We start from the raw sequence: 16,560 nt of genomic DNA on the forward strand, positions 1-16,560 counted from the left end.
TGACCAGAGACCTGCCGCAGGCAGAGCCGGGGGGAGCAGGGAGTCAGGGCAGATACACCTGCCCCTGCTCAGCTCCTGCCCGGCTGCCGGGAGGCCGGAGTAGGAGGTCCCTGGCATGAGCTCCGGGAGGAGGGCGGAGAGCCAGGCCTCCGGGTGGGCGCCGGCCTCCGGGAGGTGCTTGTTTCTGAAGAGGGGCTGTGTCTTCGTAGGCCTCAAGAGGAGGAAGGCGAGACGGCAGGGGAGGGTCCCCGAGCTCCCCACCGCGCGGCCACGGAGAGAACGTCCCCGGTCAGTTTCCTGTCCCACTTGTCTAGTTCCTGGGAGTCGTTGCTGCCAGAACCTGGTCATCCCTACTAGGCTCAGCCGGGGCCGGGGGGCCGGGGCCGGGCGGACGCCGAGGGCAGGCACGGCCCCGCACCCCAGCCTCCTCCTCCAGACCAGTCCGCACGTCCCGCTGAGGTGTGCTCCATTCCTAGACTGACTCCCCTCCTCCCCTCGGCCCAGAAGAAGCCGACATGTTAGCCCACTGACACGGCTCCGTTAGTTTGGTTTTACCTAGTCCAATAAATGTTCTTGTATAAATATACCACCACCTACATCAGGGGAACCCGTTTATACGGGGATGACTCATTTCCATACATCGTCCTTGTCCCCCTCACGCCATCCTGGACACAGTCTCAACACACACACACACACACACACACACACACACACATACACACATACACACACACACACACACACACATCCACATCCACATCCACATCCAAATAGCCCAGTGGCGCCCACCCCACCCACCCCAGCCACGGTTCAATTCAAGCATTTCAGGGTGCCCCCCCTCTAGCAGCCCCTCCCCCACCTAGGCCCAGCCCCTCCCTCATTGCCCCTTCCTGGTCTGAGGCCTGTGGGCCAATGAGTCTGGATGTGGAGCTGGTTCTGGGGCAAGAGCAGACTTGAAGGAGCCCCGGGAGCATGGGGAGAGCCCCAGGGCTTCTGGGTCCCAGGGCCAGTCCCCCCACCTGTGGAGCGGGAGCGGGTGTGGCTGAGGGGAAACAGGGAGGGGACGAAGGCGCACCAGCTGCCGGTTGCCTGGGCACAGGGCTCAGGACAGCGCCCGGAAGAGGTCGAGGTCCCTTAGCTGAAAGGACCCAGGGGGTGGGTGCAGGAGGCCTGTGAGGCTGAAACCCAGGGTTGGGGGACATGCCCTGGGGAGCGGCTGAGAAGGAAGCAAAGCCTCAGCACGTGCCTTGCATGGCTTCGTCTCTGCATGAACCCCGCCGCCACAGGTGCCCCATGAGCTTGCCTGAGCCGTTGGGGGTTTAGGGAAACTGGTATTCTCTGTGAAAATTCCTGGCACACCAACCACCCCAGAAAACAGGGCACACGCAGTGATTATTTCCTGTGCGGAATCCCTGTCAGGTCCAGACTTCAGCCCTTCCCACACTTCTGTGTCACACACACACACACACACACACACACACACACACACACACAGTCCACCCACCTACCCGCTCCAGCCTGGTCAGAGGCCTCTCTTCCTGAGCTGCACCAGCCCTATGTGTCCAGCAGAGGGCACTGCTGGGCTCCCGCTGCCAGGTCTCTCCCAGAAGTTCCCTCTCGAGCTCCCATCAAGGTTTGTGGGGGTCTCTGGTGGACTGCGCCCCAGCCCCTTTCTCCCGGTGACAGCCCCCACCGGAAGGAGAGCGGACGCTGGGGGCTGGCACGGACTGTGGACCTGGGGCTGGGGCTGCCCCCGCCTCCACCCCCTGAACCACCCGCGCTTCGGCTGTGCACCCCGTGTCTGTGTGCCGCGGTGTCCCCGGCTGCGGGCTCCTGGTGACCCCCGGAATGACTCCACCCACTGTCTGTGTCACATGCGTCTGTGCAAATGTCACTACATGTGTGTCCCAGCCGCCTCCATCCACCACGGGAGGTCCTTGGGTTTCGGGGGAATAAAACCTGCTTGGACCTGAGTCTCTCTGGAAAGAAGAGAGGGCCCGCCCCCGAGGCTCTCTCAGAGGGCCCGCCCTCCAGCGGGAAAGCTGGCCGGTGCCGGCGCCAGGAAGAACCGATGGCGACTCGGTCAAAGCCAGGCCCCAGGCCTCGAGGACACACTTCCTGCTGCCGTCCTGTCTCAGCCTGCGCTGATTTGCATGAGGATCCACGGAACTCCGAGGGAGGGTGTGCTCCCCGTGGGTCTTGGATCTGAGAAGCAAACCTCGCGGGTCTCACGCAGGCTGGGAGCCCTCTGCAGACACTTGGGCCTCCCCCAGCAGGCCGGCTGGCTGCGGGGCCTTCTCTGGTGGGCCTGGGCGCGGTGGCTGGCTGCTGTCCCGTGTGTGTGGCCTGGTGTCGGTGCCTCTAGAATAGACCCACGCGTGTTGCTTCCTGTGAGACCCATCACTGGTGCATGCGGCTTCCTGCTTGGGGGAACAGACGGGAGCGGACCAGGCACCTGAACCCGTCTACACTGCTGCACGCCACAGGCGACCACCCTGCCGGCCCCTTCCAGGTGTGCACACGCACACACGCATGTACACGCAGGCACCGAGTGCCATCCCTGCATTGCTATTTTCTTCAAACACATCACTGTGTGACCCATCACCTCCCTCACCCCTCACCGTTCCACATTAGAGCATAGTCTGGTAAAAACAGATCCATTCATACAGGTAAGTGTATAAGTAAGTGTGTGAGGCCAAGCAGAAGCAGCAAGGTATGACAACAGGCCAACCCCCCCGGTGGAGGTCAGGACGCTGGGCACTCGCCCTGAGTTCTTCAGGACCCTCTGAAGGATTGCAGAAAGTCCAGAATATTCCCAGTGTCATCATAAAGGGCGTGGCGGGGGAGTGGTTTTCCCCACTGGCCTGTGTCTCCTCCGGAGCTAGGGGACCTGATTCATGTCTGTCCGGTGCCGGTGGGTGTGAGGCTGGAGATGGGAAGGACGAAGCAAAGGGCTGGGGTGTTGGCTTTGTCCCTGTTTGGGGAAGAGACAGGGCTGGACCTCAGTTCCTGACAAGGCCAGAGCCCTTGCGTCCCCTCCTGGGTGCCGGAGGGGGCCCCCTTCCTCTCTGTGCCCGGGACGCTCTCACCCCAATACCCTCTGCCTTCCATGTTCCCTTGGCACCTGCATGTGGCCCCGGGGAGGGCTGGGGTCCTGCTAAGGTGCCCCTCTCCCGGGCTCTGGAGCCTGGGCTTCCTCCTGTGGCATCCGGGTGAGATGCTGACGCTGAGATGGTGCGCTGGTTTCACGGGACGGAGCGATATTGCAGAGAATCCGAGTTACTCCAGGCTCCGGGCCGCCCAGCCGCCCTGGATGCCTCCTGGCTGCACCCTGGGCTCATCCCTGGCCTGGCGGGAAGGGGGCTGTTCTGGGACAGGTCACCAGCCTGAAAGGAGCTCCTAGGGGCCGTGACAGGAAACGGTGTGTCCTCGGCGTTAGCGGTTTGGGGCAGCCATGCCCGTCTGCCTCAGGCCCGGGCAGATCCAGTCTGTGGTTCAGGACTTGCGGGCATCAGGCCCACAGGAGAGCAGCTGCCAGGGTGTGAGTCCTTACCAGGCCCCGCAGGAGGTTGTCACAGAAAACCCTCTCCCCCAAGCACGTACTCCCCGGGACCCCAAAGCTGCCTGCCGCTGGCCTTCCCCGGACTGGGGTGAGCGTGGGCAGTCTAGACTGCTAGGACCCTCGCCTTTCCTGTGTTGGCTGCGGCTTCAGCAGAGTAACCAGCACAAGAATGTGAGGGACGGTGCCCGGGCTGAACGGGCTCGGGATTGCAGCCCTCCCCGGGCTCCTGGGAGACAGGACGCCTCCCAGCCGGTGCCTGGCCGGCTCCAGCGGCTGCCACCCCCTTGGCAACCTGTGCAGCTCCCCCAGGCAGCCTGGCGCTTTCATCAGCGGCCAGAGACCGGGCTCTGACGTCCTCGGATGGGAGGGATGTGGGTGTGGAGGCAGCAGCTGTTCCTTCTTGCCTGAGCAAGCTTCCCCACCCCTCCTCCCCTCCCCCTGTGAGGCCCAGCTGAGCTGCCGCTTCAAGCGTTTTGCAGTGAAGGCAAATCTTGTGTTTGCTCACGATGGGCAGACCGGCCTGGAAAGAACCCCATTTCCCCTCAACTTGGGCGTGTCCTGGCCTCCCCAGGATGCCTGAGTCAGCCAGGCAGGGGTGTGTCCGCCTGCTCTCTGGCCCCAGCCCCGGTACTCCAGGCTCCCCGGAGAAGCTTGCTCTGTCTGGGCTCTTGCTGGACGTCTGCTCCCTGCTGGGTGTGCCCAGCTTTTGTGCTGTGGTCCCGGGATCTTTCTGGCCACGCTGTTCCAAAGGCCCCTCCTGAGCTCTTTCCTCCAAGCTGTGTCTCAGAGCTTCCCAGAGACTGGTGGGTTCAGGGCGGCCTCCACACTCCGCAGCTCAGAGACGGGTCCTCAGAGATGGGTCGGGAGCTGTCCCCTGGACAGTGGGGGGTGGAGCTGGACGGGCCAGTCATCTGTTTAGTCTTTCCCATGCTGACCCAGCAGGGCCCGAAGAGCCCACCCCCGCGGTGGGAATGAAGAAGACAGCTCCCCGGGAAGTCCGTTCTCCTCTGGCCCCGGTGCCGCCAGTGGACCAGGTCTCCCTCCTTCTCCCCACCTCTCACGTCCGTCCAAGGGGACCCTGCACACTCCTCTCTCCATCACCCTCTTTACCCGGGGGCCTTCTGCTCTGTTCCCTCCTGTTCTTCCCTGGTCCCCCAGCTGGCATCTCAGACAGCTGGCCCCGGAGCACGATCTGCTTTGCTCCCCATCCCACCCCCCACCCCAGTTCTCATGGTGGTCCCACCACCAACCGGGGACCCTCACTGCCTGGCCCAGCCTCAGCTCCTCACCCACTCTTCCCCTATTCAACAACTTCTTTTCCTTTAGACATTTGTCTCTGTTCACCCTAAGTGGCCATCTCTTCATTTCTGACTCTTCTCAACAGACCATCCCTTTTTCTTGTGAACTGTCTTGTGGACAGCTTCCCAGCCTGCCTGCCAACAGCCCCTCCCCCAGAGGAGAGCCTAAATGTCAGGTGCCGGGAAGGGTAAAACTCAGGTGTAAGTGGCCAGCTCCCCGTCACCTGCAGCTCCCCAGGGCTAGGTGGTTGCCTACCGCACCAGCAAGAGGTCTTGTCTGGCCCCAAGCCCCTCTTCTGGCCCCTTCCAGTGTGGCTCTGACATGACCTGCTGCCTCTGCTGGCCAGAACTAAGCTGCTCATGTGGGCTGTGACCCCATCAGACAGGTACTCCCCTCTAGAGCAATAGTACCACCACCACCATCATCACCACCCTCACCCTTGCAGCAGGCTCTGCATCTCAACCTTCCGCTCACTAGATGTGGACAAGTTATTCATTCCCCCGCCACTCCCAACCCGGTTCCCTCCTCTGCAATCATGGGTGTGGTGAGGATACCTGCCTCGCAGAGAGGGTGTGAGGACTGGAAGAGAATGTGCAGGTAGAATATCTGGCATCTGGTAGGTGATTAGTGAAGTCTTCATTATTTTTCTCCATCCCTCACTGTAGCCTTTCATCTCTTAAAAGAAACACCCTCCCTATGAATTCTAACATCCATGACCTGAGCCCCCGCCCCCCAACCTTCCCAAGTGCCCTCCCTCGAGTCCCACCACACACACACACACACACACACACACACACACACACTGCGCCCAGGCCTTGCTGTGACACAGGCAGGGCCATCGTGCGGCCAGGGCGGAGCCTCTCTGTGGTGCGCCCTTAAGCCCTGGCCCACACTTATCAGCATCTCCTCTATATAAGCTCCTCACTGTGTTTCTTTGCTTGTTAGTGTACCTGGGTTCACCAAGCATCTTCTAGACTCAGAGCCTCCAAAATACCCTCTGCTCACAAACCAGGTTCTTTTCTCCTGGGAGCTGGGGAGTAGTCTGTGTGCTCTCCCCTCCGCCACCTGCTGGCTGAGCCTGGAAGGACACCTTCAACTCTTACAGAGAAGAAATGTGCCCATCCTGTCCCTTTTCCCATCCCTTTGTTTAAAAATATATATTTTTTATTGATCTTTTACGGATCAATAAAGGGAAGGGAAAGGGATAGAGAGTTAGAAACATCGATGAGAGAAATATCTATCAGCTGCTGGGGATGTGCCCACAACCAAGGTACATGCCCTTAACCGGAATTGAACTGGGACCTTTCAGTCTGCAGGCCAACTCTCTATCCACTGAGCCAAACTGGTTTTGGCTCCCCTCTCTTTCTTGGACCTCCTTTGTGGAGGAGACTCTCAACCCTCTGCCTGCACCCCTCCCCTCCCCAAGACAACTTCCTAGCAAGACAGGACCCCAAAAAGTTGAGCTTACAAGATTCTGAGGTGGCCATCTCCCCCTGGCACCCCACCTTCATCAGTGGCTAAGGCCTCTCCGTTTATGATCCTATAAAAGACTCCTGTCTGTGCCCGTCTATCCCCTGATGTCCCCCAACCAGCAGCCAATAGCGTATGTCCCCAGGCCTACCCTGGCATCATGACCCCAGCAGCCTGTACACATGCCCGCCTCTCACACGTCTCCCCCACTCCTGACCACCAGTCACCGGAGAACCGGCTCTGCTGCAGGCAGCACCTCCCTTACTCCAGCCCCCACCCCCAGGCCATTCTCCCTCATGCTCTCACTCCCATGTATGGTCTAAGACTCACCAACCACCCCAGCCTGACACCAGGAAGCTCCAAGCAGCTGGCCCTTCCCCCTCAGTGTCCCCAGCTCCCCTGGGTGAGTTCTCCGGGCTGGTACCGCTCAGCAGTGTAGGTCTAATCCGTGCATCCTCCCAATGGCCTGAGGGCTAGCACCGCAGGCCTTCTGCCTCCGGGAACCAGACCATCTCACCTGTGCAGGGCCTTTTGGCAGAACATGCCCATCTCTACAACCACAGGAGCCCCCAGCTCTGGCCCCGCTCAGCTAGCACCCCCTTTTGGTGCTCCGCTGTCCACAGACCCCTCCGCCTATTAGGCAAAGCAGGCAGGATGTCCATGGCCTGGCTCCAGGGGCCGCAGACTGTCACTTCTCCCCTCTTTCCCGGCTCCCTAAGATGGTACAAAGCACATTCACCCCTGGAACCTGGGACAGGAAGGCCCTTCTGCCCAAACCATGCCACCATCTTTCTCGTCCGCGTCCCTTCCCCCAGCCCAGGGGAAGAGAAGCCGTCAGCCCTGGGCCTGGGAGGGGGCAGCCACCACCAAACCCACCAAATCCCTTCCTCCTCAGGCCTCGGTCATGGGGACAGAGAGGACAGGGTGCATTTTAAATCGTCAGGAACAGTCAAGAGCACTTCAGAAATCTCTGGAAAACGCCCCTTTTCCGGAGCCGACCCATGACCCAGCCGGTTCACTTTTGGTCATACTGGCCTTGGCCTCTGACAGTCCCTGCCAGGAAATGGGCCAGACGCCCACAGGGAGGAAGCAGGGGGTGAGGTTACCGCGGGAAGCAGCCCTGGGGAAATTCGTCTTTATTTTCAGAGGACAGTTCCCAAAAGGGAGGAGAATGGAAGTGAAAGTGTAGGAAGACTATGTGGACCCAGAGGCCTCCAGTAAGACCAGTCCCAGGAGGGGAAGGCTGGGCAAGGGTCCAGCATGGCTGGGAGGGTCTGTGGCTTCCCACCCCCTTGTCCGCCATGCCATCTTCCCTGAGACCCCAGGGCAGGTGTGGGTGGCAGCAGCGCGGCCAGGTGGAGAGGTGAGGGATAAAAAGGCTTCACTCTACAATCCTATCCACCTCCCAAACCTTACACCGGATCAGAGGGCTGGCCTGATGGGGTCTCCAGGAGGACCCCAAGCCCAGGCTCCCAGCCCTACTCCTGCTACTCTTGCCTTTCCTCCGTGCAGGACAATCCAGGCTTTGGGCCTCCAGATCCTTGTGGGCAATGCTGCTCGCTGTGCTCTTGAAGATATAAATTTTGTAAATGCACCATAATGAGGGTGGCCTGGCCATCACGCTCAGGGGTTCTAAGACAGCAAAGGGTGAGAGCCCTATAGATGTAACTAAAAACCCAGGTCCCTCCAATGCTGGGATGCTTGTTCTTCATTGCCTCTGATGCCTGTGAGCTGTGTGATCACTTAACCCCTCTGAGCAAAAGTTTTCTTATAAATGGAAGGTATCCGACTACAGTAGTGGTACAATATGTCATCTGCAAATAGAGACAATTTTACTTCTTCTTTTCCAATTTGGATGCCTTTTGTTTCTTCTTGTCTAATTGCAATGGCTAGTACTTCCAGCACTATGTCAGGCAGGAGTGGTGAGAGTGGGCATCCCTGTCCTGTTCCTATTTAGAGTAGTGGTTTTCGATCTTTTCCAATCCTATGTTCCTTTCTTTAAGATCTTAGTGGAACCCCAAACTATACCCGTTTATTGAATAGACCTCGCTTTATGGAATATAAACGTGACCAGCTTCAGCTTTCTTCCAAGCACTGCCTTCAAACATCACCATTGACCCTCCCTCTCCATCCCCTGGCACCATGTCAGGCAGACCGTGGTCACTTTTCGTCTACCCAACCTATTCCAGTGTAAAGCTTCCATCCCGTGTCCACTACGGTGCCCACAGCCCCCCATCCTCCTCCTCTCTCTTTCGTTCTTGACCGTGTCTTTTGTAGGAACCCACAGTGGGGAGCAGGGGTCTGCCCTTCTGGGCCTCACCTCATCATCAGTGTCCGGAGTAGAAAAGGGACCAATCTCATGGCCGCCTCCTGGGGCGGCTCCTGGGCTGTCGATGCCCCTGGTCCTTGGGGTGTTCAGGTGTGGTGCTCCTCGGGCACATAGGAGAGCCGCCCATCCTTGCCCCTTCTGGCCTGCCTGCTTTCTCCCCCTGCCGCGGCACAGGGCAGACCAGCGAGGCCGCTGCATAAGGAGGTGCCCAGCTGGGGAACAGGAGGGCAACTTCCCCTTCTCATGGGCACCTGACACCGCGCGTGGCTCCACGGGAGGCCCTGCCCTCGGCGTGGGCGGCTGGGAGCACCACCCTCCACAGGGAGGTGCGGGAGGCAAAGGGCAGGGACTCCTTGCAGGCGAGGGTCCCTCCCCCCCCCCGCCCCCCGCCCCCAGCATTAGCATGCATGAAAGGCTTGTGAAGGAATCCCGATGTGCTGACCCCGCTCCGGGCTGAAGCGGCAGCATGAAGGCGGGGTCCGGGCCTATTGCCTTCAAGCTCGTGAGGTGAGTTTTATGTCAAAGGCGTCCAGGCGTGGGAACCACTGCCCCATCGAGTGACAGGAGCAGGGCCAACTAGGCTGGGTTCTCCCTTTTTGAGGGAGGGGGGGACACTAGGGCGCCCTCACTTAAGGTGACCAGACGTCCCGCTTTTGGCGGGACAGTCCTGATTCCTAACAATTTGTCCTGCGGCATTTTTAAAAAAAAAAAAAAGTCCCGATTTTTGGAAAGACAGATTGTTAAAAATCGGGACGGTCCCGCCAAAAGCGGCACGTCTGGTCACCTTACGCTAACTGTGAGGTGTTAGACACAGGTGGAAGGTAACGGAGCACGAGTTTTCCAACCCTGCCTTCACAGCAGCCCCTCACAGGAAACCTTGCCAGAGCCCACACAGAGTCGGCCGGAGTTAGAGCAGGTGACAGGGCAGGGCCTGGGGCAGGCGGTGAGCCGGGCTTGGCCAGCAGGGTCGGAACCTCCCGGATGAGATAACTGTGCGGGCCCCTTCAGCTCCTTCCAAGAACCTCCTGTTGGTGTCAGATTGGGGTTGGGCATGGAGCCAGAGACGTGGGCAGAGGCCAGGGAAGCAGGCCAGCTGGTACCCAGAGCAGGTGCAGAGCCAGGGCGGGCCAGGAGGGGCTCAGCAGAAGGGAGCTGAGGGAGGGGGGGACACTAGGGCGCCCTCACTTAAGGTGACCAGACGTCCCGCTTTTGGCGGGACAGTCCTGATTCCTAACAATTTGTCCTGCGGCATTTTTTTAAAAAAAAAAAAGTCCCGATTTTTGGAAAGACAGATTGTTAAAAATCGGGACGGTCCCTTGGGGGGGGGCGGGAGGGGGCTGGCTTCCCAGTTCTGCCGAGCAGCCGTCCCCAGGGCAGAACCCCAGCAAGGCATGCTCCCCCCGTGTGTCCCGGAGCAGGGGGAAGAAGAAAGACAGCGGCCCCAGGACCTGCAGCCACCACCCCCGCCTGGGCCGCCGAAGGAAGGGCAGGAGGAGAAAGCCAGCGGGGACGAGAGGCCCGCCACAGAGCCGCTCCCGAAGGCGCTGGACACACCCCTGAGCGAGGGGGACGAGCCTGCCACGCTGCCTGCCCAGCGGGACCACGGGCACAGCGTGCAGATGGAGGGCTACCTGGGCCGCAAGCACGACCTGGAGGGGCCCAACAAGAAGGCGTCCAACAGGTGTGTGTGTGTGTGTGTGTGTGTGTGTGTGTGTGCGCGTGTGTGGAGAGGCTGCGGGGAGGGAGCTGGGCGACATAGGTCTGTGCGGGGAGGGGGGGTGCCCTCTACCTCCACCTCTGGTCTTGCGTGCTCCTGGGCACCCCTCCAACACCTGGCATGATGGGGAAAGCCTGTCTTTAGTTCTGGTCCCAAGTTCAAATCCCGTGACCTCGGGCAGGTTACTCAGCCTGAGTTAGCTTCCCCATCTGTAAGATGACGAAGACGATAGCATGCCTCTGGTGAGGAGACCAGGCCTGGAGCAGGGCCGAGGACACCAATGCTGTTACTTTGATCTGAAGACGGGTAGGTCAGTCTTGGCACTGACAACGTATCCTTGACCAAGTCCCACTTTTTACCAGTCGGGGCTTGCTTCCCCAGCTGGAATGCAGGAGAGGATGACGAGCGGGGTGGGCGTAGACGAGGGCATAGACACAGTGACTCCGTGACCTTGAGGAATTCCTTCGACGGCTGTGTCCTTTCCGGACCTGGAGGCAGGGGACCCTGCCCTTGGGTTTGTTCTGTGCAGAGATGCCTCTGTAAGGACTCGAGGCCTCCACCTTCAGGCCGCTGTCCAGGGTTCCAGGGACTCGGTGGCATGGAGGTGGAAGCCAGCCAAGCCCCAGGACCAGCACTCAGAGCCTGTCCTGGGGACGCAAAGCGAAAGCAAATTCCAGAAACGAATTCGGGGACCCCGCTGCCGGAAGAGGGGTCCTGCCTATGGGGAGAGTCCGCCAGGAAAGAGGAAGGTAGTACATATTGAGCACCTACTGTATACCAGGCGTGATGCTAGGACTGATCGAATCTTCCTGACCGCCCTGTGACATGAGGTTCCCATCTTCCAGGTGGGGAAACCAAGCTCAGATGAAACCATTTGTTCAAGGCAGGGTTTTATTCCCAGACCCAGACCCTTCTTGGCAGCTGCCTTACTTGGGGGGGCTCCAACTCAGAGAAGGTGGTGAGGGCCGGAGGGCTCCCCACGCTGGGCGTCAGGAAGCCGGGCTCCGGGAAATGGCCCTGCAGCCAGCCTCGTACAGGTCACGCTCTCTCTCTGACCTCCCTGCCCTTCCTCCCTAAGTGCCCTGCTGGCTTTCCACCTTCCTGCCCTCAGAGGGAAAGAGGGAGGGAGGGAGAAGCAAGAATGAAGAGGAGGGGGAAGAAGGAAGAGGAGCTTAAGGTTTCTCAGAGTTCATCTCTGAAAAGGCAACACGCTTCCCCTTTATCAGTGGGGGAGCTCCCGTCAGCCCAATCAGCTATACGCTTGCTGCCGTCACCCAGCACACCGGCGGGGATGAGCCTTGGTTTGCACAAATGTTTCTTTTACACGTGCTAGTCCAGTGTGCTGGGCACGTACCCACAACACAAAAAGTAACAGCAAAACAAAACAAAAAAAAATATAACAGCAACCACCAAACCACACTCACCAAAACACACACACACACACACATACACACACTCTGGGCACGTCGCGGCTCTGTACTGAGGATCCAGGGTGCTCCTGGAGGCGGAGGTGCTGTGCAAAGTTTACACAGTTGGTCTCAGACTCGACAATTCTACTAAAAACTATCTCAAGGCAAGATCAGCATTACAGGCCAAGATTTATGCACCATAATGTTTATCCCCTGGTCCACCAATAAAGGGATTACTTATATAAATGTGATGGGATAGCATACAGCTATTCAAAATTACTCTCAAGAGATAGTTACGGATATGAGGATGTACTCGTGAGATATAATGTTAAGCATAAATGCAGGACATAAAACCAGATATATAGTATAATCCAATTTTAGCTATATGGGGAGGGGCAAAAGTAGGTTTACAGTTGTAATACAAATAAATAATGCAATAAACTCTGCTGCATGTACTCACAACTGCAAACCTACTTTTTAAAAAATATATTTTTTTTATTGATTTTTTTTTTACAGAGAGGAAGGGAGAGGAATAGAGAGCTAGAAACATTGATGAGAGAGGAACATCCAACAGCTGCCTCCTGTACACACCCCACCAGGGATGTGCCTGAAACTAAGGTACATGCCGTTGACCAGAATCGAACCTGGGACCTTTCAGTTTGCAGGCCAACGCTCTATCCACTGAGCCAAACCGGTTTCAGCTGCAAACCTACTTTTTGTCCACCCTGGTATGTTGAGCAGAAAGACATGTGAATAGAAAAAAGACTAGAAGTACATGAAATGTTAACAATAGTTAACTCTTGGAGGTGAAATTACATGGAGATGACTTTTACTTCCAAGAAAATGTATTACTATTTATCGGGGCAAAAATGTCATAAAAATCAGGGGCAGCCAAAACTGGTTTGGCTCAGTGGATAGAGCCAAAAGGTCCCAGGTTCGATTCCGGTCAAGGGCATGTACCTTGGTTGCGGGGACATCCCCAGTAGGGGGTGCGCAGGAGGCAGCTGATCGATGTTTCTCTCTTCTCTATGTTTCTAACTCTCTTTCCCTCTCCCTTCCTCTCTGTAAAAAATCAATAAAATATATTAAAAAAAAATTTTAAAAATTAAAAAATGGGCAGCCCTAGGGATTGCGGAGCCGTGGACCAGGCCTGGGGGTGACCCGCCGTCTGCGTCGTTGCAGGTCCTGGAACCACCTGTACTGTGTGCTCAGGAACAGCGAGCTGACCTTCTACAAGGATGCCAAGAACCTGGCCCTGGGGGTGCCCTACCACGGGGAGGAGCCCCTGGCCCTGAGGCATGCCATCTGCGAGATTGCGGCCAACTACAAGAAGAAGAAGCACGTCTTCAAACTGAGGTGAGGCCCCGCCTGCCCAGCCCCTCCCTGGCGGTGTGATGGGCACGAGCGGCTGGGCAGGGGCCTCTCCATGGGACCAGCTCCGTGCCGGAGTTGCCCCAAAAGGCTGAGGGCCCAGAGTCTCGCCTCTCTCAGGTGCTGTGTGACTGAGAGGGGCTGTGGCATCAGAGTCGGCCCTCTGCCCGGGGCAGCGGCTCCAGAGGTGGCCCGGGACAGGAAACCCTTTGTCCTCCTAGGTTGAGCAATGGCAGCGAGTGGCTGTTCCATGGCAAGGACGAGGTAAGTGCAGGGCAGCCCAGCCCTCGGAGACGCAGGGGCAGATGGAGAGAGCTCCCTCCGAAGGGGCAGGCCTGGGGACTCCCTCCCTCCCATCCTCTGGGGAGGTGTGAGGCCCGACCCTCCCGCCCCGCAGGAGGAGATGCTGTCCTGGCTGCAGGGCGTGAGCACGGCCATCAATGAGTCCCAGAGCATCCGTGTCAAGGCCCAGAGCCTGCCCCTGTCCTCCATCACCGGCCCGGACACCAGCCTCGGCAAGAAAGACAAGGAGAAGAGATTCAGCTTCTTCCCCAAAAAGAAGTAGCTTCCAGCGGTGCCCCACCGGTGGGGCCGGGCTGCGGGTGCCGCAGTGCCTCCTCCCTCGACTGCCCAGGACAGGCTGGGGCGTCTTCGGCCTTGACCTTGGCCACAGCCCTCCTCCCGCCCGGCTGCTCGCTGCCTGCTGCCCGCCTGCTCCGAGTGGCCGAGTGGCCGGGCGGGGCGCCCCCCGGGCCCACGCTGCACTGCAATAGCTGCCTTCACCCGCCCAACACCTGCTCCCCCACCATCCGCAGGGCGGCTCCAGGGACACAGGCTCCCGGCTTGGCTGGGCCGGGAGGTAGGATACGGTCTCCCAGGCACCCGCCCTCCTCCCCGCCCTATTGTGTGGATGCACCAGCCCCCGAGCCCCACAAAAGCTCGAGCAGGAGGCCGAGGGGTCCTCAGATGCTGCCCGCTCCCAACGCAAATCTTGCATGGGATCACCCCCCACTTGGTCCAAACCAGAGAAAAGGGAAGAGGACACTGGGAATGCCTGACCCACCCCACTGGGCATGAGGAAGGAGCCTCTCGGGAGGCCCACAGGGAAAAGGGCTGCTGGGGACTGAGGGACAAGACGGCCCTCCTCCCCACGGGGCTTCCTCAGAACTGGGACTCTCACCTCAGGGGCCACCACATCCCTTCTCCCCTCCACGGTCTGTGGGCCCCAAGGGCAAGGGGCCTCCCGCTGCCTCGTCCTCTTTGCTGCCACCACAGGGGGCAGAAGGGCCAGGAAGCTCTCCGGCGGTCCTTCTGGACCTTCAGTTGAAGCTTAGGGCTACCGCTCAGACCTGAGGGAGGTAGACACGTCCTGACACTGCCTAAGGCGCTGCCTCTCCCCGCTGGGACCCCTCCCAGTAGCAGCTGAACCAGCAATATCCACTCAGACCCAGGCCCCCTTCGAGACCGTCCCGTCTCCAGGTACCAGATGGACAGCCCGCACCTGGAGTAAAGCAGCCCAAAGCCAAATGCCCACTGTGTATTGTCTACAGCGGGCCCCACCCGAGGTTACCGGCGGACAGGCAGCCAAGTTCACGTTAAGACCTACAGCCCTGGGATGGCAAACCTGGCCTCCCCACCCTCCCCACATAGGGACAGTTGGACAAATGCTGGGGCCAGAGCCAGGAAGGTGGGGCACCCCTTGCTCGGCATCTCCGAAGGTCCTGGCCTTGGGCCTTGGGGGAGTCACGTGAGTGCAGAAGTCACCAAATGCCACCCCATCCCCAAGCACAGCCAAAAGGGGCCTGCAACCCAGACGCGCAGGGACAGCCTTCCCAGGCTGCCGAGGTTGATTTCTAGAGAGAAAACGGGGCTGGGTCCACAGGGATGTCCCAGCTGCTCTTCAAAGGAAGCTGCAGCCCAGTGTCTTAACCGGGGCTCAGTCCCGCAGAGGGGTGGCGCTGTGGCAGGGCCCATTTCCCCTGGGGAGGCCCCAAGAGGCCCCATCACCCTCCCCACGGGAAGGAGCCCGATTCCTCCGTCGGAGGGTGAGGCCAGGTAGAAACCCGGGGGATGGGCACCCGGCCTTCCCAGGAGCACTTAGCCTGAGTCTTACAGGACAACCCGGCACACCTCGGGGATCAAGGCCATTATGTCAAGGTGAAGTTAACCTCAGTGGACAAGAACCATGGGCGGGAGGTTCTCGGATGGAGGCTGACACCCCTGGATCAGGTGGTCTCACCCTGCAGCCAGGGCCTTCATTCGGCCTCTGTACACTTGACCCTGCAGCCCTCTCTGTCCCCGCAGGGAGCGCAGTCTAGCCCCCTCACTAGCCTCTTCCTACACCTGGGGGAACCGAGGCAGGAGCCAGTGAGGTAACTACACTCACCTGGCAATCAATCACGAAGGCTTCCGGCACGTCGGAGGGCACGTCCTGCTCTGGGCAGAGCGCGCGTTCCTTGCCGAGAGCAGGTGGCGGCCAGTCTCCCTCCGCGGCTTCCCGGGCCGGTCTCGAGGGAGCCCAGGGACAGGGCCCCCCTCCCCTCCACATGTGCCAAAGCCGCACCTGAGTGAGGAATCGCCGACAAGCAACCCCACAGCCTCAGGAACGAAAGGGCCCCAGAGGAAGCACTAGGACCCAAACCACCAGACCCAGGACGGTCAAGGGTAGCCAGCTGCATGCGACCCGCCCGTCTAGTGCCAGCTCCCACATCCTCCCACCGCACACAGGCCCCAAGACCCCCCACCCACTGGACGGACAGCACGGGCACCCAGCCTGGGGAGACTATGCCGCAGGGGGGCTAAGGCCCTGGCGCCTGGCAAGGCCATTGTGGTGGTGTTTTTTGTCCTTACATTTTCTACTCGGCAGTGTTGTAACGGTATTCCCAAACTCGGTTGACACGGCTCGTCCACACCAGCATACCAGGCTTCCTCCCAGGGCAGTTTAGAGGAAGCTTCCTCTGGGCATGGTCAGGTGGTCCTCCTGCCCCTTCGTCCCCTGGCCTCAACGGACTCTGGCTGAGGGGGGCGGGGGGATGGTGATTCTTGGGCTTCCCTCCCCCGCCAGCACCCATCACAGGAGGCCTGTCGGAGGCTCAGCTCCCATCCACACCACTTCCTTCCTGCCTAGTGGAGGGCAGCAAGGGTCCTGGAGGCTGGTCCTGGACCCCCTCCTCCCCCCGGCGGGAGGGGCAGAGAGCCAAGGGCCACGTGGCTCGGTCCCTTGGACAAGCAAGCTCAGGGAGGACACCGCGGAGGAGGCAGCTACGAGGACCTTGTAACCCTGTCGGGCACAGACCATGCAACCTGGGGCCACCTGGGCCTCGTCCTCTACCTGCTCAAACGTGCTTCCACCAGACAGAGGAAACCCATTTACTAGTTTTTCTAATAAATCAATAACGCTCCA

The 16,560-nt window shown here is 59.5% G+C and overlaps 1 protein-coding gene across 2 annotated transcripts in view; it reads left to right on the forward strand.

The window, feature by feature from the left end:
- SPTB (spectrin beta, erythrocytic) overlaps positions 1–16,560 on the forward strand; it is a 121,264-nt gene extending 104,704 nt beyond the window's left edge. The window contains exons 32-36 of one of the 2 annotated variants that reach the window (XM_084866296.1): positions 210–288; positions 10,079–10,341; positions 12,969–13,142; positions 13,379–13,421; positions 13,555–16,560. In XM_084866296.1, the coding sequence (XP_084722422.1) occupies positions 210–288; positions 10,079–10,341; positions 12,969–13,142; positions 13,379–13,421; positions 13,555–13,722 (727 nt within the window). In that variant the 3' untranslated portion in view covers positions 13,723–16,560. Of the gene's footprint in view, positions 1–209; positions 289–10,078; positions 10,342–12,968; positions 13,143–13,378 lie in introns of both variants that reach the window. The other variant, XM_084866295.1, reaches the window with a different exon arrangement.

This window comes from Pipistrellus hanaki, assembly GCF_964339955.1.
Source record: "Pipistrellus hanaki genome assembly, chromosome: 1".
In the NCBI taxonomy this organism is placed as follows: domain Eukaryota; kingdom Metazoa; phylum Chordata; class Mammalia; order Chiroptera; family Vespertilionidae; genus Pipistrellus; species Pipistrellus hanaki.